Genomic DNA, 16593 nt, shown 5'->3' on the forward strand with positions numbered 1-16593 from the left:
GATGGAAAGGATTTGAAGAGTGGAAACAACAGACTGGGTTTGGGAGTTGAGTTTCTGTTTTGAGTAAGGTGTTTGTGACAAAGAAGTGATTGTTTGTTATCCCGCTGAATGAAACGTTCTCGAAGACCTTCATCTTTCTCCTCTTCACTCTCACTTTTCTCCATGTCAATCTCTTCTGGGATTGGTTCATCACCGACGATATTTGCCTCCTCCAGTTCATGGTCTGTCTGTAAGACTTCTGGAATCTCATCGTTATCATCGGAATAGTCTGACCCAACATCCTTTAACAACCACGTTCTTTTGATAAATCTCAAACCCATAACCTACAGAAGTCGGGGAGTCTTGATGAATTCTGTTGTTCTCCATTTGCGAGCTTTGGCGATTTTGGGAAGAACATCTGACAAATAGTAATACACATGCCCGGTAAACATTCCTATAAGATCAGAATCTAGGATTCGGCCATAAGAGATATAATGAAATAGTAGAAGAACAACAGGAAACCATGGAGCCTTCATCGGTAGAAAGATGAATTGAATGTTAATATGAGGATTCTTCCTGCACCAAACATAGATATTCATAGAATAGAGGGCCATTCCGAGAAATCCTGTTGATGGAAAGATACATGAGATTATCTATAACTCATATAAAACATAATTAGATACAGTGATAAGTGTAATTCCAAAGAGGATCATGAATGTGTAATCGGCTGATTTCTTATAGAAACATGTACTCTCCAATCTAGCACTGTAAATTCCATTCATATATAGATTTATAATAAAATTGTAGGATAAGGGACCAATATAGAAGAATGACGTGAACAGTCGCCACCACTATTCGTTATAGTTCAATCAAGTGAGTCTCACTTCTCCTTTTTCAAAACACAATCGTTTACTAAAGAAGAATCGTTGAGACCATTCGTTACTAGCTAGACATGATCATATATTTAATCAACTACACGAAGCGAGAGCTCCTAAAACAACCGATATAAGTGATGTATATAGTGTGATGGGCGGAATCTCTCCAACTCTACATATAATTGCCTTAAACTACCTAGGAACATTTCTCGTAAATTAATATCCATAGTTGTTGATTCTGTAAGACAACGAAATGCTTCAATGAACAAACACTATTACAAGTCCTTAGCTGCCTTTTCCTGCATCTCCTTGGCAATTTTAAATACTTCCTCCGATGACATATTGCCCACATCCTTTCTCTGGTAAATCAGCATATAAGCTTCTTCGGTAACGACATTCTCTGGCTTCATTTCTATTACACGTTCATCATCGTATTCAAACCATCTCGGAACTCCATCATTTGTATCTCGACAGAATGCGATGTAATGACCATAATCAACATTTCCCATATGATTGCAAACAGCAATCAAATCATAGATAAACGATTCCTGTTCTTCCCGAGCATCTGGATGAACAAATGGAGTCAAATCGAGATCCGTCAAAGGATATTCCACTTTCGTAGCAACTTTCCGTTTTCGAGCATCAAAATCAAATGCCGTGCCTCCTAACTGAGCATTTGAGACGTATTCGAATCGAGTTAACTGAAGAATCAAATAACGAGGAGCTCTCCAGATCCATGTGTGACTTTCAGCCAAAACATCCTTCTGGCATTTTGGACAAAACCTATGTATAAGAGCAAAACAGTGAATCCTACCAGAGTGATCCTGAATCCATATTCCCTTTCAATCCAAATAGATTCAGACAATCTGTAAGTGATACAGATTTGGCAGTATTGTTTCGCGTACAATATCGCTCAGAACGACAATAGAACAGTGATCGAAGCTTAGTATGAAGGAACAGAACCATATCATTCTCCGCTTCGTCAATACGTTTTTGATTCTCTGAAATATTCTCACATTCTTTCTTTGTTTGAGTCGCTGAATAGAATGGAGCTTGGCAGGTAGCAGATTCACTTGAAATAATAATACTCACAGAAGGAAGTTCGCTTGAGGATTGTGTAATAAATTCACTTGCAGCGTGACCACGAACACGTTCATCAAAGATAAAATAGAGAAATGATAGAGGAAGAGGCATAGTCGTATAGCAAGAATACGGCAAATTAAGGACAGGAAGTTTCAGGCCAAAATCTTTCCATCGAACAAATACTAGTTCTGAAAATGAGTGGATAATACGTACATTGAGGGTTCTCTAGAGCGCTACTCTGAATACAACAACGCTTTGATTGTTCTGAATTCATGGATGGAGCCAGGATGGTTTCACTGTGAGCACCAAAGGGACGTTTCAAGTCTACTTCACTATCTGAAGAGAGTTCAAGAGGAACATCTCCAGCTCTACTATCTATGTAGATGTCCGAATCTGTATCAACCTCCATATCATTCTTCTCAGCATCACTGAAGTTGAATTCTTCTTCCTCTTCCTCATCTTCCTCAGAATGAACCTCTTCAGCTGGCTTTGATTCCTCTTTTGTGGTATCACTCGAAGCTTCCTGAGGCTTTGCTTCCTCTATTTGTTTCTTAAACAGTGATGAAATCGTGGGTAATTCTTCATTTCCACTTACCTCTGCTTCTTCTTCTCTCTCTTCTTCTTCTTCTCTTTCCTCTTCCCTTTCTTCCTCATTAACCTTCACTTCTCCTCCAATAGGATTTTGTTTAACTCCATACTTCTCGGGATGACTTATACGATCCATATATTCGACCATCAACCCTTCAATCTTTGTCTTCACCTCCTCCTTTACAGCAAGGAAAGAAGGAGGGAAACAATTCTCAAGGCTGGATATAACAGATTCCAGATCCTGATTAGGATCATAATACATTAGGGCTGAGTCTAAGTGATTCAATTCTGAGTATGGATTCATCACAGATGAAGTAAAGAGTGTCCATTGAGAAGGATAGACTACAAGAGGCTTGAGGTTCTCGTGAGCCTTCTAGGAATCGATGACATGATTAACAACATACCACTGTACAGATAAGATAACTGGAACGCTGATCATAGGAGGATAAGGAACTCTGAGGATCTTCAGGATTAATTCGAGTGTACTGTGAGTGAAAATGGAAATCAACATCAAACCACATCATATTCTTGTTGGCTCTTGATAAACAGGTCAAGTCGATTCACATCGACTTCCAAATACTCAGCTACTGCATTATAGATCTCCTTATACAGTCCATAGAAGTTATATTGGACCTCGAAGTAACTAACACGTTGACGAGAACGGATCTGATGCTTCTTCTCGTCATTGGCTGAAACTTCTTCGGCAGGATCTGATTGGTTGATATCACGGTCAATGAGAATATTCACCGGAATTTTGTACGTCTCTTGAGGCATAGGAAGCATTAGAACATTGTTGGGTTCATACTTTACTCTCATCTATTCCTTAGAAGATGATATTACTTTTACTTCACCACATTCAGTGCACTTTGTCTTATTGCAAGTCATTCCATAGAGTAAATCAACAATCTTGCTTGTATTTCTCTGTAAGAATATTTTCCACATCTCTTCGGCTTGAGAGGGATTGTATTCATTGTAAATTGGGTTCTCAATATATGGTTTCTTTATGATCAGATTTAAATCTTCATGGAGCACGTCTACCAATTTGGCCTAGGTATCAATCTTAAAGACAAGATCAACAAAGAACTCCTGACTATCGTGCTGATCATTTCCAATAAACTGGCTGTCGTATCCCTGGAACGCACGCTTAAAATAGAGAGGCGAAATGAACTGTTGCGTTGTAGTCCACAATTGTTTCAACAGAACAGAAAAGGATTCAGCCACCAATCCACCACTACCCATAGGATTTGTCTTATTAATCTATGTGTAAGGAGAAAATGTGAAAGCCAACCATAGACATAAATTCATCTGTTAACAGAAGTTTTACAAGATCAGGAATATGAGAAAGACACTAAGAGATAATTCTATGCCCATCAAATAAGATACTTGAAGACCTGTGTTCATATAGCAAGTATTGCCAATATTTAAGAGTCCGCACCTTCCTCCGTTTGGATGCACCTCAGTTTTCGGAGCCATCAGAATCTCCTCTTTCTTTGATGTATTATCAGTATTGGTTTCCATAACTTCTGTACTCTCCATCCTTCAATTCGAATTCCTAATTCAATGGATATTCAATATCAGATGAAACCAATTATGTCTTGTACAAACTCTTTTCAAATAGATACATCATGTATTTTATTCTCAAGTCATTTTTACATCAAAAGCAGTGTGTTGATAAGGTTGTAAGATAGATTAGAGATGTCATCTCATTCAACAACGTTTTTAAATAGAAAGGTATCTTTATTCCTCAAAGTATTTCTTATGTGTAGAAATTTGGTTTGTTTCCGTGAATCCCTTATTCATATTCCGTTCCTAAGGAATGATAATGATTACCTGTAGTTTACTGATGGAAGGGACCAAATAGATTCCTTAAAATACAGTGAAGTAAAAAACAAGCATTACTCATAAACTACGTACTTGAAGATTTGGAGAAGTAAGGAATGTAATAGTCAGGTATCTAGAATCAACAGCAACTAGTACGATTACAGGGATTTCAATTACACTTCCACATGTACACTGAAAGTGAGTACATCCAATGGTATATAACTACAAATGAATCACAATACAAAATCATACGATAGAAACTTTACAATTCGGGCAAACAAGAAGGGCTACTTGTTAATCAACCACCCTACCATACCTTTTCGAGATACCATCGGAATTGTTTGTGGAGACATGTAGTTTAATGCACCACAATGGACACAATTTACACGAGTAAACCCTAAGGGGAAAAGAACCTTTCCCTATACTTAACAAAATGAATCTACTACATACCCTGCAACTACCACAGATTGCAAGAAAACCCTCAGCAGCAATCACTTGTGTATTCGGTTTGCTATTCGATTCAGGGGACTAACTATTACACAAAGATAAGATAATAACATCAGTAACATTATTCGGCCGTTCTGGATTGTCTTCATGTACTGATGTTTCTTGCTTCTGAATCTGCATTGAAACTGGCTCTACGACATGGTAAGAAATGGTTCAAGGAATACTGTACAAAGAACCTACCATTCGTATTCGTTGTTACTTCGTCCTCCAGAATGGTTGGAACTTGTTCTGAAGATAGAAGTGGTTGATATTCCCCTTGATTCGTATTATTCATTAGAAAAGTTGTAGAAAAGTGTTTTCTTAAACCGTATCGTTAGTAATTCAGTTTTAGAAAATGAAAAACGTCTTCTTATAATGTTTCATGAGAAAACAACGAACGAAGAATGCCGCTGATTCTTCTGTTTTCACACATTGAATATGTCAGATTCAAAAAGCATCTGTGAATTATCTGAATCTTCATCAATCAGTTCTCGATTAAGTGTCGCATCATTTCTGTCTCCTCAAAGTAACCATTTAGTATGGTCATAATGTGTCAGGTACTTTATCGGATCAGTCAATTCGTGAAGTTGATGACAGCTTGTATGATTTAAGTAGATTTGTGATCTCTAGAGACGGAAGTACCTCTAAAAGTAAACGAAAGTCTCCTTCAAAGGTAGGTAACACAGTTGGATCCTGATTTTGTAGTCACCAGAGAGGAAAAAGAGATCAACAACTCCAGAGAATGAGCTAACGTTTTCTACCTTTGATTTTGTAATTGATCGATAAAGATTATGAAGTTTAGAATAGTTGGTCCAAATCACAAATCAGTTTCTTTAATGAAGTTGATAACTTTCCTCTCCAAGTTGAATTTGACAATCTGGAAGAAAAGAAACGACGAAAGAGACGTCGGAACAGCAAGGGACAATGGTCATTTTCAGAAGAAAGTACAAACTCAGTATCTCCATCTCCGAGTAATAAGAGTGTTGTGGAACAGGTATTCGTTGATCCCTTATGAAACGATAATGTTGTTGTTTGTTCCGAACAGAGAACTGGAAGAGTCATCTGTTAGCACATTTTCATTCTTTACTCAATCATGTTGTGTGTGAGAAGAGTGATCCAAAACTCTTCCAAACAATCGATTCTGTTTTCTCTATCGAGAGCATCGATTGTAACAGCCAATCAACTAAGGAGTCAATTCTTGGATTACTTTGAGAAGAATGGGCATAAAATTCTTCCAGGAAGCAGTGTTATTCCGACAGATGATCCTTCACTATTGTTTGTGAATGCTGGAATGAACCAGTTCAAGAAATACTATTTAGGAGACGCAGTTCCGTATATATACATGATGCGAATTATTTGTAGAGAGATAAGAAGAGTTACAACCTCACAATTGTGTATTCGAGCAGGAGGCAAACATAATGATTTGGATAATGTATTGTCTGTTCTATAATATGTTATAGAGTAGATTGGATTCACTCCTCGTCATCAAACCATGTTTGAGATGTTGGGAAACTTTTCCTTGGGTTCCTATTACAAAGAAGAAGCTATTTTTCTTGCTTACCGTTTTCTGATCAATGAAATTGGGATGAATCAAGAGCATCTTCGAATCAGCGTGCATGACAAGGATTCTAAAGCAAGAGAATTATGGAAATCGGTTAGTATTACTTTATATTATATTATTCTAGATTGGTGGTTTTCGTGACGACCAAATTGTATCCAGAGGTGATAAAGACAACTCATGGAGTATGGGATCGGACGATTCACCAAGCGGATATTGTTCTGAAATATTTTATACTGTATTAAAATGACTATGAGCTGATGCAAAGACAGATTCTACTTCAACGTATGATGATTGGTTAGAAATCTGGAATCTAGTATTTATGAATACAAAGAATCAAGTAGAAATGGAAAATAGGTGATCCTGTATAGGGAGGATGGATTGATACTGGAATGGGATGTGAACGTATGTTATCCGTGGTATGATGATTGTATCTATGTCTATATAGTTGAATGGAGTAAACAGCAACTTTGAAACAGACATTTTCACCTCTCTCACAGTTCATATCAAAGATCGCTTTCCTTCACTTTCTCCTTCTCATATTATCATTTTTGCTGATCATCTCCGAACTAGTGTAGTTCTTTCAGCAGAGATCTTCCCATCATCCAAAGGTCGCGGGTATGTACTACGAAAAATCATTCGTCGACTCCTTCGTTATGCTTATTTGAATAATATCAAGGAACCATTTCTCGCATCGTTTGTGCCATATGTGATCACTGCAATGAGTAGGTGTAGGATAGAATGATGACAAGAAGAGGAACAAATTCCTACACTTGTTGACAAGGAGATTCGTGTGAAGCAGATTCTAAGTAATGAAGAAGAATTCTTCTGGAGAGCTGTAAAGGATGGAAAGAAGCTTTTCACTACAAAATTGAAGAGAGTAGGATGAAGATAAGAATGAGGAATGTAGGATACATTGATGGTTAATATGAAAACATTGGAACAGTTTAGAGCTGATACAGGATTACCAATTGATATGCTGACTGCTCTGTTAGACGAATATCATGTGAAATATGATATGAAAAGTGTGGAGGAATGGGAAAGCAAGGAAGTTCATGTTGGAGAAGGCTTGAATGATGTCACGAAGAATCTCTTTGTCATGAATGAGCCCATCAAACAAGAGATTCCTTCCTCTTTGCTATATTCTCTCTCAACTGAAGGAAGTGAAGCAGAGGTTGTATGGAGTGATCCAGAAGGGAAAGCAGTGGCATTATCTCCTTGTCCGTTCTTCCCTTGTCAAGCAGGACAAGAAGGAGATCGAGGTGATTTGATAGTGAATGGAGAATGCGTTCATGTTACTGATACAGTAAGAATAGATTGGGAATAATGAAACAGATCAAACAGCAAAATACTGTGATCTGTCTGTTATCCAAGCCTGTGTCATTTGCAGCTCATCAATCTGTTCACTGTTGTATTGATCAAGCCCATCGACAGTTCTTGTTCTTTCTTACTCTTATTTCTAGTCAGATTGCTATTCATCATTCAGCCACTCATATTCTCCATTCTGTTCTCTCTGATCTCTCATTCGGGTCTCAGTCACCACGCAGTTCACTTCAAGCAGGTTCTCGCATTCGATCTGATTCATTTGCATTTGATTTCTACACAGGATTTATCAACGAGCAAATGAAGGACCTGCCTTCTTTCCTACAAATGTTGGAGCAACGAATGAATACAATTGCATGTTCAGGTATTCATGATTATCAACATTTAGTCTTAGCTATTCCAATCACTTGGAAGGAAGTTCCTTATGACAAGATGAAAGAGTTGAGTGGTCAGTTCTTGGGAGATATCGCTTCTATCTCTCGTAAGTCCAATTTGATTCGAGGGGTAACAATCACTGGTGTTAGTAAGGAGTTCTGTTGTGGTCAGCACGTTACAACTACAGCAGATATCTATCCTTGTGTGATCACTGGCATTCAATCTGTTGCCGCAGGAATAAAACGAATTGAAGCAAAGGCGGGGAAGGCTGCAAGTGATTGGCTCTTAGAACAGCATCATGTGTTGAAGGATGTGTGTAGAATAATGAACTCTGGTGAGCAGGAGGTGGCAACACAGATAATGCGCCTGAAGAAGGAATCTTCGGAGCTGAGTGTGATGAATTCTTTGCTAATGCGATCCTCCATAGCCTCTCATTCTCCTTCCTTTGTAGTGTCACGAGATGCAAGAGAAGGAGACCTTCAAGTATATGAGGTGGAACCGACATTCCCTGAAGAATATGTTAGTAAACTGATGAATCGATTGAAAGGAGAAATGATTGATACAAATCGGTTGATTATACACAATCGATCGTTTGTACTCCTATGCAAGAAGGATTTGGATGCTTCAGAGGAAGCAAAATTAAAGGAGTGGATTCTAGCAGTAGGAGAAAAGTTGAGAATATGAATGTAGGTGGGAAAGGGAGGAAAAGGAGGAGGAAAGAAGGGGTTGATTAAAGGATCGTGTAATCAATCACTAAATAACAAAGAAAGTCTGTTTAGGGAATTGAGTTGATTAGTGTTTGTTCCAATGGACTTTGCAACTCCAGGATATTGTACTTGGAAAAGTAGAGTTGTTTTTAATGAGTTCCTTATAGGTTATCTTCAGTCCGAGTTGGATATGCCTGGAGAGTTTGTAGAATCGAAAATCAAGTACTATAAAATGCGAAGAGAGGTCTATGCGAAGGGTGGATGTGGGGAGATTCATCTTGGAGTGAGTGATACTCAAAGTTGGTAATACGTAGATAGATCCGGTAACCAAACACTCAGTTGCCATTAAGAAGGGTTATTCAAAGAATCGGAGTTCGTATGGAGTGAGTACAACATTGATTCGAGAGATTGGTATCTTGAAGGAATTAATGATATATCATCATCCAAACATCGTGAATGTTATCTCTTTTCGTTGAGTGTGAATGATTAGTTGATCGATGTGTTTCCTCATGACGGTGATTTGTATCTAGTTGAAGAGTTCTATCCCTCCTATATTCAGCAGTATTTGGTAGAAGATGGGACACCATTCAATGAACAACAAATCAAGTTCATCATGTATTCGGCTGCAAGAGGATTGTTGTTTTTAAAGCAACGATTTCTGATTCATGGAGTATTTATTGATTGTATTAATCACTTCCAGGATGTCAAACCAGGGAATCTCCTTGTTTCGTCGTCAAATGCTATTGTTTTGACGGATTTTGGTTCATCTCGAAGGTGTAATGATGATGGTTATTACTATCCGGAGAAGAGTTGTATTTCGACATTGTAAGCTTCTGTTTGATGAATAAATCTAGATCCTTCAATGCTCCAGAGATCTTATTGGGATTGAAACGAGTATCTTATTCAGCAGATATGTGGTCTTTTGCAGTAACGTGGTTGCGTCTTCTGGGAGTCACAATTGATAAAGAAGTGAGAGTGAGATCATTGATTTACCCAGAGTACTACGGAAATCAATATGTGTCAGTCAATCTTCTTGTTCTTGGGTGAGAATCCTTGTGTTGAGAGATGGAAGGTAAGCATTGATTCTTGAAATAATAGGAAGGATCTGGAGGATTTGAAGTTCATTCCTGTGATTCAATTGAACAATTCAGTTCCGTTATTTGATCGATTGAGAAGAATGATTTCTGTTCAGTTATGTAGCGATGATGGTTTGCGATTATTGTGTGGACTGTTGCGATTGAATCCAATGGAGCGAATGTCTATTGAATCTGTATGTGAAAATGGATACTTTCGTGATAGTCTTTATTCTGCAGTGATGCATGGTGAATATGGTGAGTGAACAAGAGATAAGTGATGAATAGAAGATCAACAGTTGTTTCCAAGTATTAGTATGTTGAAACGAACTGTAGTGATGCCTCCCCTAGTGAATGATTTCTTCCAAAATCAAAGAATCCTTCAGGGTACGTGTATATGAATGATGGAATGATATAGTGTCAACGTTGAATGAAGATGAGAGTTCGTTGTGTGAGTCATCAGAGATTGTTGGTCGTGTCTTGCGTTTTGATCATGATCCTTCTTTTTGTTCACCCTTGAAGACGGATTATGGTGCTGATACTTCCTTTCAGTTTAGTGATACTAGTTTATCTCGATAGGTTGTACTATAGAGGTTGAAGTATGTTTGTTATGAACAAAGAATGAAAACACAATAAATGAATGACTATTGGAACAAAGCCTAAAAATGAGATTCGTGTTAATATGATTACATCCCAGAGTTTCTTGTTTCCATAGATCGATTGATCGCACTTCTTCAACGAGAATACAAGCTTTTCTTCCTCCTTCTTTGTCTCCTTGTTTTCCTTCTTCTCTTCTGTTGGTTTCTCTGTTGTTTGTGTTTCCTTTGTTGTCTCCTTCTTCTCCTCCTTCATTTCCTTTGACTCCTCCTTCACCTCCTTTGTTGGTTCCTTCTCCTCCTTTGTCTCCTCACCCAAAATCTTCTTCAGTCCATCAATCTGCTCCTGTGATAAACCCTTCGGGTATTGCACGTTCAACTGCACATACAGCTTTCCAAACTTGCCTTCTGCATTATAAACAGGCATTCCCAGATTCTCCACACACCGTACTGAATCAGGTGCCAAGATGTCTCCTAATTCAGACTTCAACGTCACAGTTTCTCCATTCAAATGATCCAATGTGACCTCTGCTCCTGTTAAAGACTGTAGCAAACTGATATTCCGTCGCACAAACAAATCACTTCCACGACGTCTGAAGACTGGATGTTCGATCTGATCGATATAAAACACTATGTCACCTGTTTCCAAATGAGGATCCTGATCAGCTGCACCACGAAGAATCACCTTCTGACCATGGTCCATACCTGGTTTAATAGTAACAGACATCTGCTCCCGCTCACGACGTACCTTCTTACCACGACATGTCTTACAGCGATCCTTACTACTTATGCTACTACCTTCTCCACCACATTCAGGACACACAGAACGCGACTGGGCCATCATTCCCATCATCATTGTTGTCTGCATGATAAAGCCTTTTCCATTACAACGAGGACATCGATGAACTGCATTTGGCTTCGTCGAACCAACTCTAGGGATGATAATTGAGTACAAAACAAACCCTTTACAATCAGGACAAATCTTGTTACGATTAACAGCAAAATCTTTCTTGACTCCTGTATAGAGCTCATCAAGTGTCAGAGGAAGACGTTGAATCATGTCTTCTGTGCGAGTTTGACGATGCGTAAAACCATCACCGCCTCCAAAGATCGATTCGAAAATATCACTGAGATCAGCATAGTTCGTAAAGTCACTAGCATCTCCTGCCTGCTGAAGACCATCAGGACCAAGCTGATCATAGATCTGACGTTTCTCCTCATTTGAAAGTACATCATATGCCTCTTTAATCTCCTTGAACTACATATGATATTCAATGATAAACCACACCTTTTCGATATTTCCTCCTTTATCTGGGTGATGTTTCATAGCTTGCTTTCGAAAAGCTTGCTTGATTTCATCTGTTGTTGCATCCACCTTGATTTCCAGCAAATCATAATACTTCCTGTCAACTGGATTCCCACGACAACCCATGTTTCCTCCAAAACCGGAGAACAGAGACCGAACAAACACATTCTGAGTTGATTTCATAAACAAATTGACTTTCACAGACTTATCCATGCATCTGAAGATGGACTTTGTAAAACCTAGATTCACAATCGAAACAGAATCACTCACCTCGAGGAAATAGAAACATTTTCAATTATGACTAGTCAAATTAAACCCAAACAAAACCAGTTTCTATCAACTCAATGGTTATTGCTGATGAAAAGTGCCATTAAAGAGGGAAACAGGGAACCGGGGTTTCGGTTCTAACAAACAAAGTACACAATGATGTGATTAAATTCCCTCTTGATCACATAAACACCTGAAGAAAGTTCAGTAGCAGTAGCCATCTCGGTTTCAGGTATTTCCGAAGCACTGCTAATTAGGCACGGAAGCTGCAGTGTTAATCCACTTAGCTTCTCCAAATTCTCTCCATCGATACTGAGGCTAGGAGAAATCTATATCTCATTTTGAGTCATAACTGCAACCTCCAGAGAGTAAGGATCCATTTCTCCTTCCAACTTGCATCCAGCATCTTCCAACCATTTCTTGAATATCTCCGTCATGATTCTGCATGCCGATTCAGGGCAATCAAACTTGGCGTCTATATTTCATCATTTAGTTTTGTTTGTACCATTGCTGTTCTTCACAGGAGTGAACTCCGAACGAGGCACCATCAAACAACCCATCTTCTCGGAAGCAGGGAATACATCAAAGATGAAAGATTCCATTTTGACTCCATTTGGTTCTTTCGGCTTCACTATAGATTGTGACACTTCATCAAAATAAGGAATTGCCTTATGAGCCACATGATAGAGAAGAGGCAAACTATCAGGATGACACTTCTGACACAGGAAGTCAAAAGTGAGATAAAGATTACAAATGAATCCTGCTCCAAATACCAATGATCCATCCTCAGCTGTCTTCGTAGCAATCTCCTCACTAAGTTCCGAATACTCCACCACGTTGTATTTACCTCCCTTCTTGCAAACGATTCCCACTCGCTCGTGTGGTCCATTCTTCATCACACACTTATTGCCTGCATCATCCCCTTCCTTGATAAAGAGACCAAACATAACAGGATCAGGGATCTATCTTTCATTCCATCCTTCCATTCGAACTGTAACCACGGCATTATCAACTCCATAAATCTGAACGAATTTGATTCCATGTTGACGCATATGATCAATCACATTCATTTCGGTATGAACCTCGCCTTGAATCGTGAGAGGACTTACATACAGAGCCATGAAAAGTCCTCCGTTGCCATCAGGAGCCGTAGCAATCTATCTAAGAAGCATGAAAAAAGAATACCGTGCTTTTTGAAGCCATTACAATGTGACCGTTATCATCCATGCAAGGAAGGGTACCTTGAGAGAAGAAGATTACTTGCGAACTATCAAGACCGAAGTAGTTATGATCATGGAAGAGTGGAATGAAGGAGATTCATGTTTATTTGGTGACTATGGATATATTTCAACGTATCAACGTGAGTCATCGGACTGGTCATTACATACCAGAATACAGTACACTCTGTATGTGATCAAACTTTCCTGAGACATACTCTTTGATGTCTTTTTGCACGCCATTTCTTCGATATGACGAATGCGCTCTGCTTGAAGTTGGAAGAGAGGTTTATGAGATAAAAGGCCAATATCATATTGTCCTTTAGGATACGAGCATCCTAGACGAGTTCCCTGGCCACCAGCCATCAAAACGACACCAATCTCACCTTGACTAAGACTAACGTAGGTCTGATTTATACATTCCTCCTTTTCAGAAGGAGACATCTTTTCAGAAATGGTGATCTAAACATCAATACATGCCATTAACAAAAACGTTGTCCATGGGCTCTAGGTGAGAGTCCGCACTCGATTCTTCTGTCTGAGCCACAGAAACTTCGAAAATTTTCTGAAGACGAGCAAAATCAATCTTGCTTATCTACAATCCTCAATCTCCTAAATAACAGTTAACCTGATCCTCAAACTCTATCTTTTCTTTCTCTGAAAGGTCTCCAGCGTCATAATGCTTCAGAATATGACCTTGACCATACTTGTTAATCAGAGTCCTCACTTCCTCAGAAATCATTCTATGCACTGACAAGCATATTTTAACACACTACAATGAAAAAAAGAAAACAACAGAATAATTATTATGGAGATAATTAACGTAGTTGCTGTATTCATCACTTTAAGGGATTTATTTTTGCTCTGGAAGTGTATATCATTTTCAACGGATCTTTGGACTATTATCAAGAAACGATACCTAATTGTATAGGTTCAAGTAACAGAATGTCCGATACTCCATTCTAAACTTTCGCTGGTTCTACCTATCATATATTCATGTATTTGTTGAAATATTATTATGAAGTAATCACTTCTATGAAGACTACAAAATGATTGGTGGAACTATTATTAGTTCAGTTATTCATTTTCTCTTTGTTGCTTATTGCAATCCTTCACTTCTTTAGTCGATCCATTTTCAGTATCGATAGATAAGGATGCCATATCAACAACGAGCCATAACAAGCATTCAACGATGCTATATCGTTCCTGTGCATTGCAATGTGGATAATATTGTACGTTATCACTTGATGATGATTATCTCTAATCTGTTGGTGTAGTTATATGCTGTGGAAGTGAGCGCTTGTAATGTGACTTGGACGGTTTACCGAACCTACTCAGCGTTTCATATGTTAAAAACGATGGTAGTTTATCCAGGTCATATCCTTATTGGTAGTTGGTTCAAGCCAATGTTCCAAATCTTCCTCCTTTTCCTTCTACCCAGTACATTGACTCGGCTACTTTAGAAGGTATAAACTCAATTCGGATTCTCTTGGAGAATTGGCTTCATAGTGTATGTGTGAGACTGAGCTTAATAGATAGATTATGGAGAATGAGTATGTACAGCATGTGAATGCATTTCAAGAATTCATGCGTGCTGAAGCCAATGTTGTGTTTCTGGATTCTTCTGAGTTGTAGAGGCCACCAAATGGTATTCAAGAGATTGATTTTTCGTTTCTGAGTGACAACGATTCGTTTGATGCTAAGAGTCAAGGAAGTGGAGATGACGCTTACTACCGCAGTGAATATCCTGAGTTGAACAATTCAACGGTTGGATTGAACGATTTTGAGATTCTGAAGGTGATTGGGAAGGGGAGCTTCGGGAAGGTGTTTCAAGTGAAAAAGATGGGAGAGAATGAGATTTATGCCATGAAGGTGTTGAACAAGTCAGTGATCAAGAAGAAGAATCAGATCGAGCATACGAAGACAGAACGGAATATCCTGGGTAAGATTGATCATCCATTCATTGTGGGAATGCGTTATGCGTTCCAAACTGTAGATCTTCTGATGAGTGTTGATGGATAGCGTGATAAGCTGTATTTTGTGTTGGATTACTGTCCTGGAGGCGAGTTGTTTTATCATCTTGGGAAGGCCAAGAAGTTTACAGAGGAGCGAGCTCGTTTTTATGCAGCTGAGATCACACTGGCGTTAGAGCATCTTCATAAAATGGGGATTGTGTATCGGTGAGTGATGGAAGGAGGTATGATCAATAGAGACTTGAAGCCTGAGAACGTGCTACTCACAGGAGAAGGCCATGTGCGTCTCACAGACTTCGGTCTTAGCAAGGAAGGAATCAATCAGGCTGATCGAGGGGCCCAGTCGTTCTGTGGCACTCCAGAATACTTGGCACCAGAGATCTTGAATCGAACTGGACATGGTCAAGCTGTAGACTGGTGGTCGCTTGGTGCCCTGCTATATGAAATGTTAACAGGCTGGGTAGAGATGTGAAGAGAGATTGATAAATAGCCTCCATTCTACAGTCGTGATCAGGAGAGACTGTTTAACAAGATTAAAAAGAGTAATGTGGATATCCCTCCCAATATGTCTCCTGATACAGCAGATATCTTACAGAAGGTGAGAAATGAGGAATGAGAATGAACGATAGTTGTTAACGAAGGATCCAAAGAAACGACTTGGAGGAGGTCCCACTGATGCTGAAGAAGTGAAGAAACATCCCTTCTTTAGGAGTATTGACTGGAAGAAGCTGTATGAGAAGGATCTTCCTGTTCCTTTTGTAGGATTGGAGTGGATATATGATACCTAGTTGCCTGAGGTCAAGAGCAAAGAAGATACATCCCAGTTCTCTGCTGAATTCACCAATCTCCCTATTGTGAGTCCTTCTTCGTATAATCGACCTTATACTGAGGAGATTTCATTTCCTGTAACGATGAAGAAACAGAATCAGAATTAGGGTTTCTCGTATGGGCCATATGCAAGAGAGCTGGAGAATGAGGAACCTGGACCTATGCATCTAGGGTCGGATTCGGATGATAATTCTTATGTGAGTGCTTCAGTTAGTGAGTATTCCGATGACGACATGATGGAGGATTCTTACATTTAATTCTTTTGTCATTTAATCAAGATCAGTAGTTATCTTAATTTCAGAGTTTGTTTGTCGAACAAATAATCATTCTAGGGATATGCCCTATCGAGGAAAGAAGAGAGTATTGATGAATTTGTTTTTAGTCATCAATAGAAGAAGACTCGAACTCAGAAGGCAGAGGATTCCACAAAGGAGAAGGTTCCTCAGAGTATTGTGGCTCGAAAGGGTTCAGTGGGTCTAATGGTTCAAGATCTCGTCAAAAACTTCCGAACTATCATGGCTCCTAACACAGCAGCCCA

The 16593-nt window shown here is 39.0% G+C and overlaps 9 protein-coding genes across 9 annotated transcripts; 3 read left to right on the forward strand and 6 right to left on the reverse strand.

Annotated features, from left to right (window-relative positions):
* On the reverse strand, nt 1-1081 carry JH06_3761 (hypothetical protein; the record flags this gene model as incomplete). The annotated part of the gene is made up of 6 exons (XM_014670716.1): nt 1-297; nt 328-632; nt 663-830; nt 864-925; nt 956-1026; nt 1059-1081. Coding segments are annotated over 6 exons (926 nt in total), but the record flags the coding sequence as incomplete, so codon positions are not given.
* Nucleotides 1082-1129: 48 nt separating this feature from the next.
* JH06_3762 (cysteine proteinase) lies at nt 1130-4061 on the reverse strand (the record flags this gene model as incomplete). The annotated part of the gene is made up of 8 exons (XM_014670717.1): nt 1130-1636; nt 1734-2119; nt 2175-2898; nt 2930-3010; nt 3042-3341; nt 3366-3572; nt 3603-3782; nt 3909-4061. The coding sequence occupies 8 exons, from the start codon at nt 4059-4061 to the stop codon at nt 1130-1132; spliced, it is 2538 nt and encodes an 845-aa protein (XP_014526203.1).
* Nucleotides 4062-4519: 458 nt separating this feature from the next.
* On the reverse strand, nt 4520-5127 carry JH06_3763 (hypothetical protein; the record flags this gene model as incomplete). The annotated part of the gene is made up of 6 exons (XM_014670718.1): nt 4520-4568; nt 4599-4633; nt 4676-4765; nt 4797-4874; nt 4905-4984; nt 5034-5127. 6 exons carry the CDS (start codon nt 5125-5127, stop codon nt 4520-4522), a joined length of 426 nt encoding a protein of 141 aa, XP_014526204.1.
* Nucleotides 5128-5925: 798 nt separating this feature from the next.
* Nucleotides 5926-9102, forward strand: JH06_3764 (alanyl-tRNA synthetase; the record flags this gene model as incomplete). The annotated part of the gene is made up of 13 exons (XM_014670719.1): nt 5926-6164; nt 6195-6264; nt 6298-6486; nt 6518-6628; nt 6659-6730; nt 6762-6809; nt 6839-7115; nt 7143-7270; nt 7301-7696; nt 7726-8748; nt 8779-8857; nt 8885-8932; nt 8963-9102. 13 exons carry the CDS (start codon nt 5926-5928, stop codon nt 9100-9102), a joined length of 2820 nt encoding a protein of 939 aa, XP_014526205.1.
* Nucleotides 9103-10453: 1351 nt separating this feature from the next.
* Nucleotides 10454-11983, reverse strand: JH06_3765 (hypothetical protein; the record flags this gene model as incomplete). Its single annotated transcript, XM_014670720.1, has 3 exons — nt 10454-11396; nt 11427-11722; nt 11753-11983. The coding sequence occupies 3 exons, from the start codon at nt 11981-11983 to the stop codon at nt 10454-10456; spliced, it is 1470 nt and encodes a 489-aa protein (XP_014526206.1).
* Nucleotides 11984-12174: 191 nt separating this feature from the next.
* JH06_3766 (UDP-n-acetylglucosamine pyrophosphorylase) lies at nt 12175-13264 on the reverse strand (the record flags this gene model as incomplete). Its single annotated transcript, XM_014670721.1, has 5 exons — nt 12175-12366; nt 12391-12512; nt 12543-12999; nt 13030-13194; nt 13223-13264. The coding sequence occupies 5 exons, from the start codon at nt 13262-13264 to the stop codon at nt 12175-12177; spliced, it is 978 nt and encodes a 325-aa protein (XP_014526207.1).
* Nucleotides 13265-13328: 64 nt separating this feature from the next.
* On the reverse strand, nt 13329-13996 carry JH06_3767 (UDP-n-acetylglucosamine pyrophosphorylase; the record flags this gene model as incomplete). The annotated part of the gene is made up of 4 exons (XM_014670722.1): nt 13329-13441; nt 13473-13716; nt 13748-13849; nt 13883-13996. 4 exons carry the CDS (start codon nt 13994-13996, stop codon nt 13329-13331), a joined length of 573 nt encoding a protein of 190 aa, XP_014526208.1.
* Nucleotides 13997-14600: 604 nt separating this feature from the next.
* Nucleotides 14601-14889, forward strand: JH06_5870 (hypothetical protein; the record flags this gene model as incomplete). The annotated part of the gene is given in 3 exon segments (XM_014670723.1): nt 14601-14643; nt 14658-14764; nt 14794-14889. The coding sequence occupies 3 exon segments, from the start codon at nt 14601-14603 to the stop codon at nt 14887-14889; spliced, it is 246 nt and encodes an 81-aa protein (XP_014526209.1).
* A 207-nt stretch (nt 14890-15096) lies between these two features.
* Nucleotides 15097-16162, forward strand: JH06_5659 (AGC protein kinase; the record flags this gene model as incomplete). The annotated part of the gene is made up of 6 exons (XM_014670724.1): nt 15097-15246; nt 15277-15434; nt 15465-15687; nt 15718-15825; nt 15857-15985; nt 16016-16162. The coding sequence occupies 6 exons, from the start codon at nt 15097-15099 to the stop codon at nt 16160-16162; spliced, it is 915 nt and encodes a 304-aa protein (XP_014526210.1).
* Between the last annotated feature and the right edge of the window lie 431 nt (nt 16163-16593).

The sequence above is a fragment of the Blastocystis sp. subtype 4 genome (genome assembly GCF_000743755.1).
Source record: "Blastocystis sp. subtype 4 strain WR1 chromosome Unknown seqid_0237, whole genome shotgun sequence".
NCBI classification, from domain to species: Eukaryota; class Bigyra; order Opalinata; family Blastocystidae; genus Blastocystis; species Blastocystis sp. subtype 4.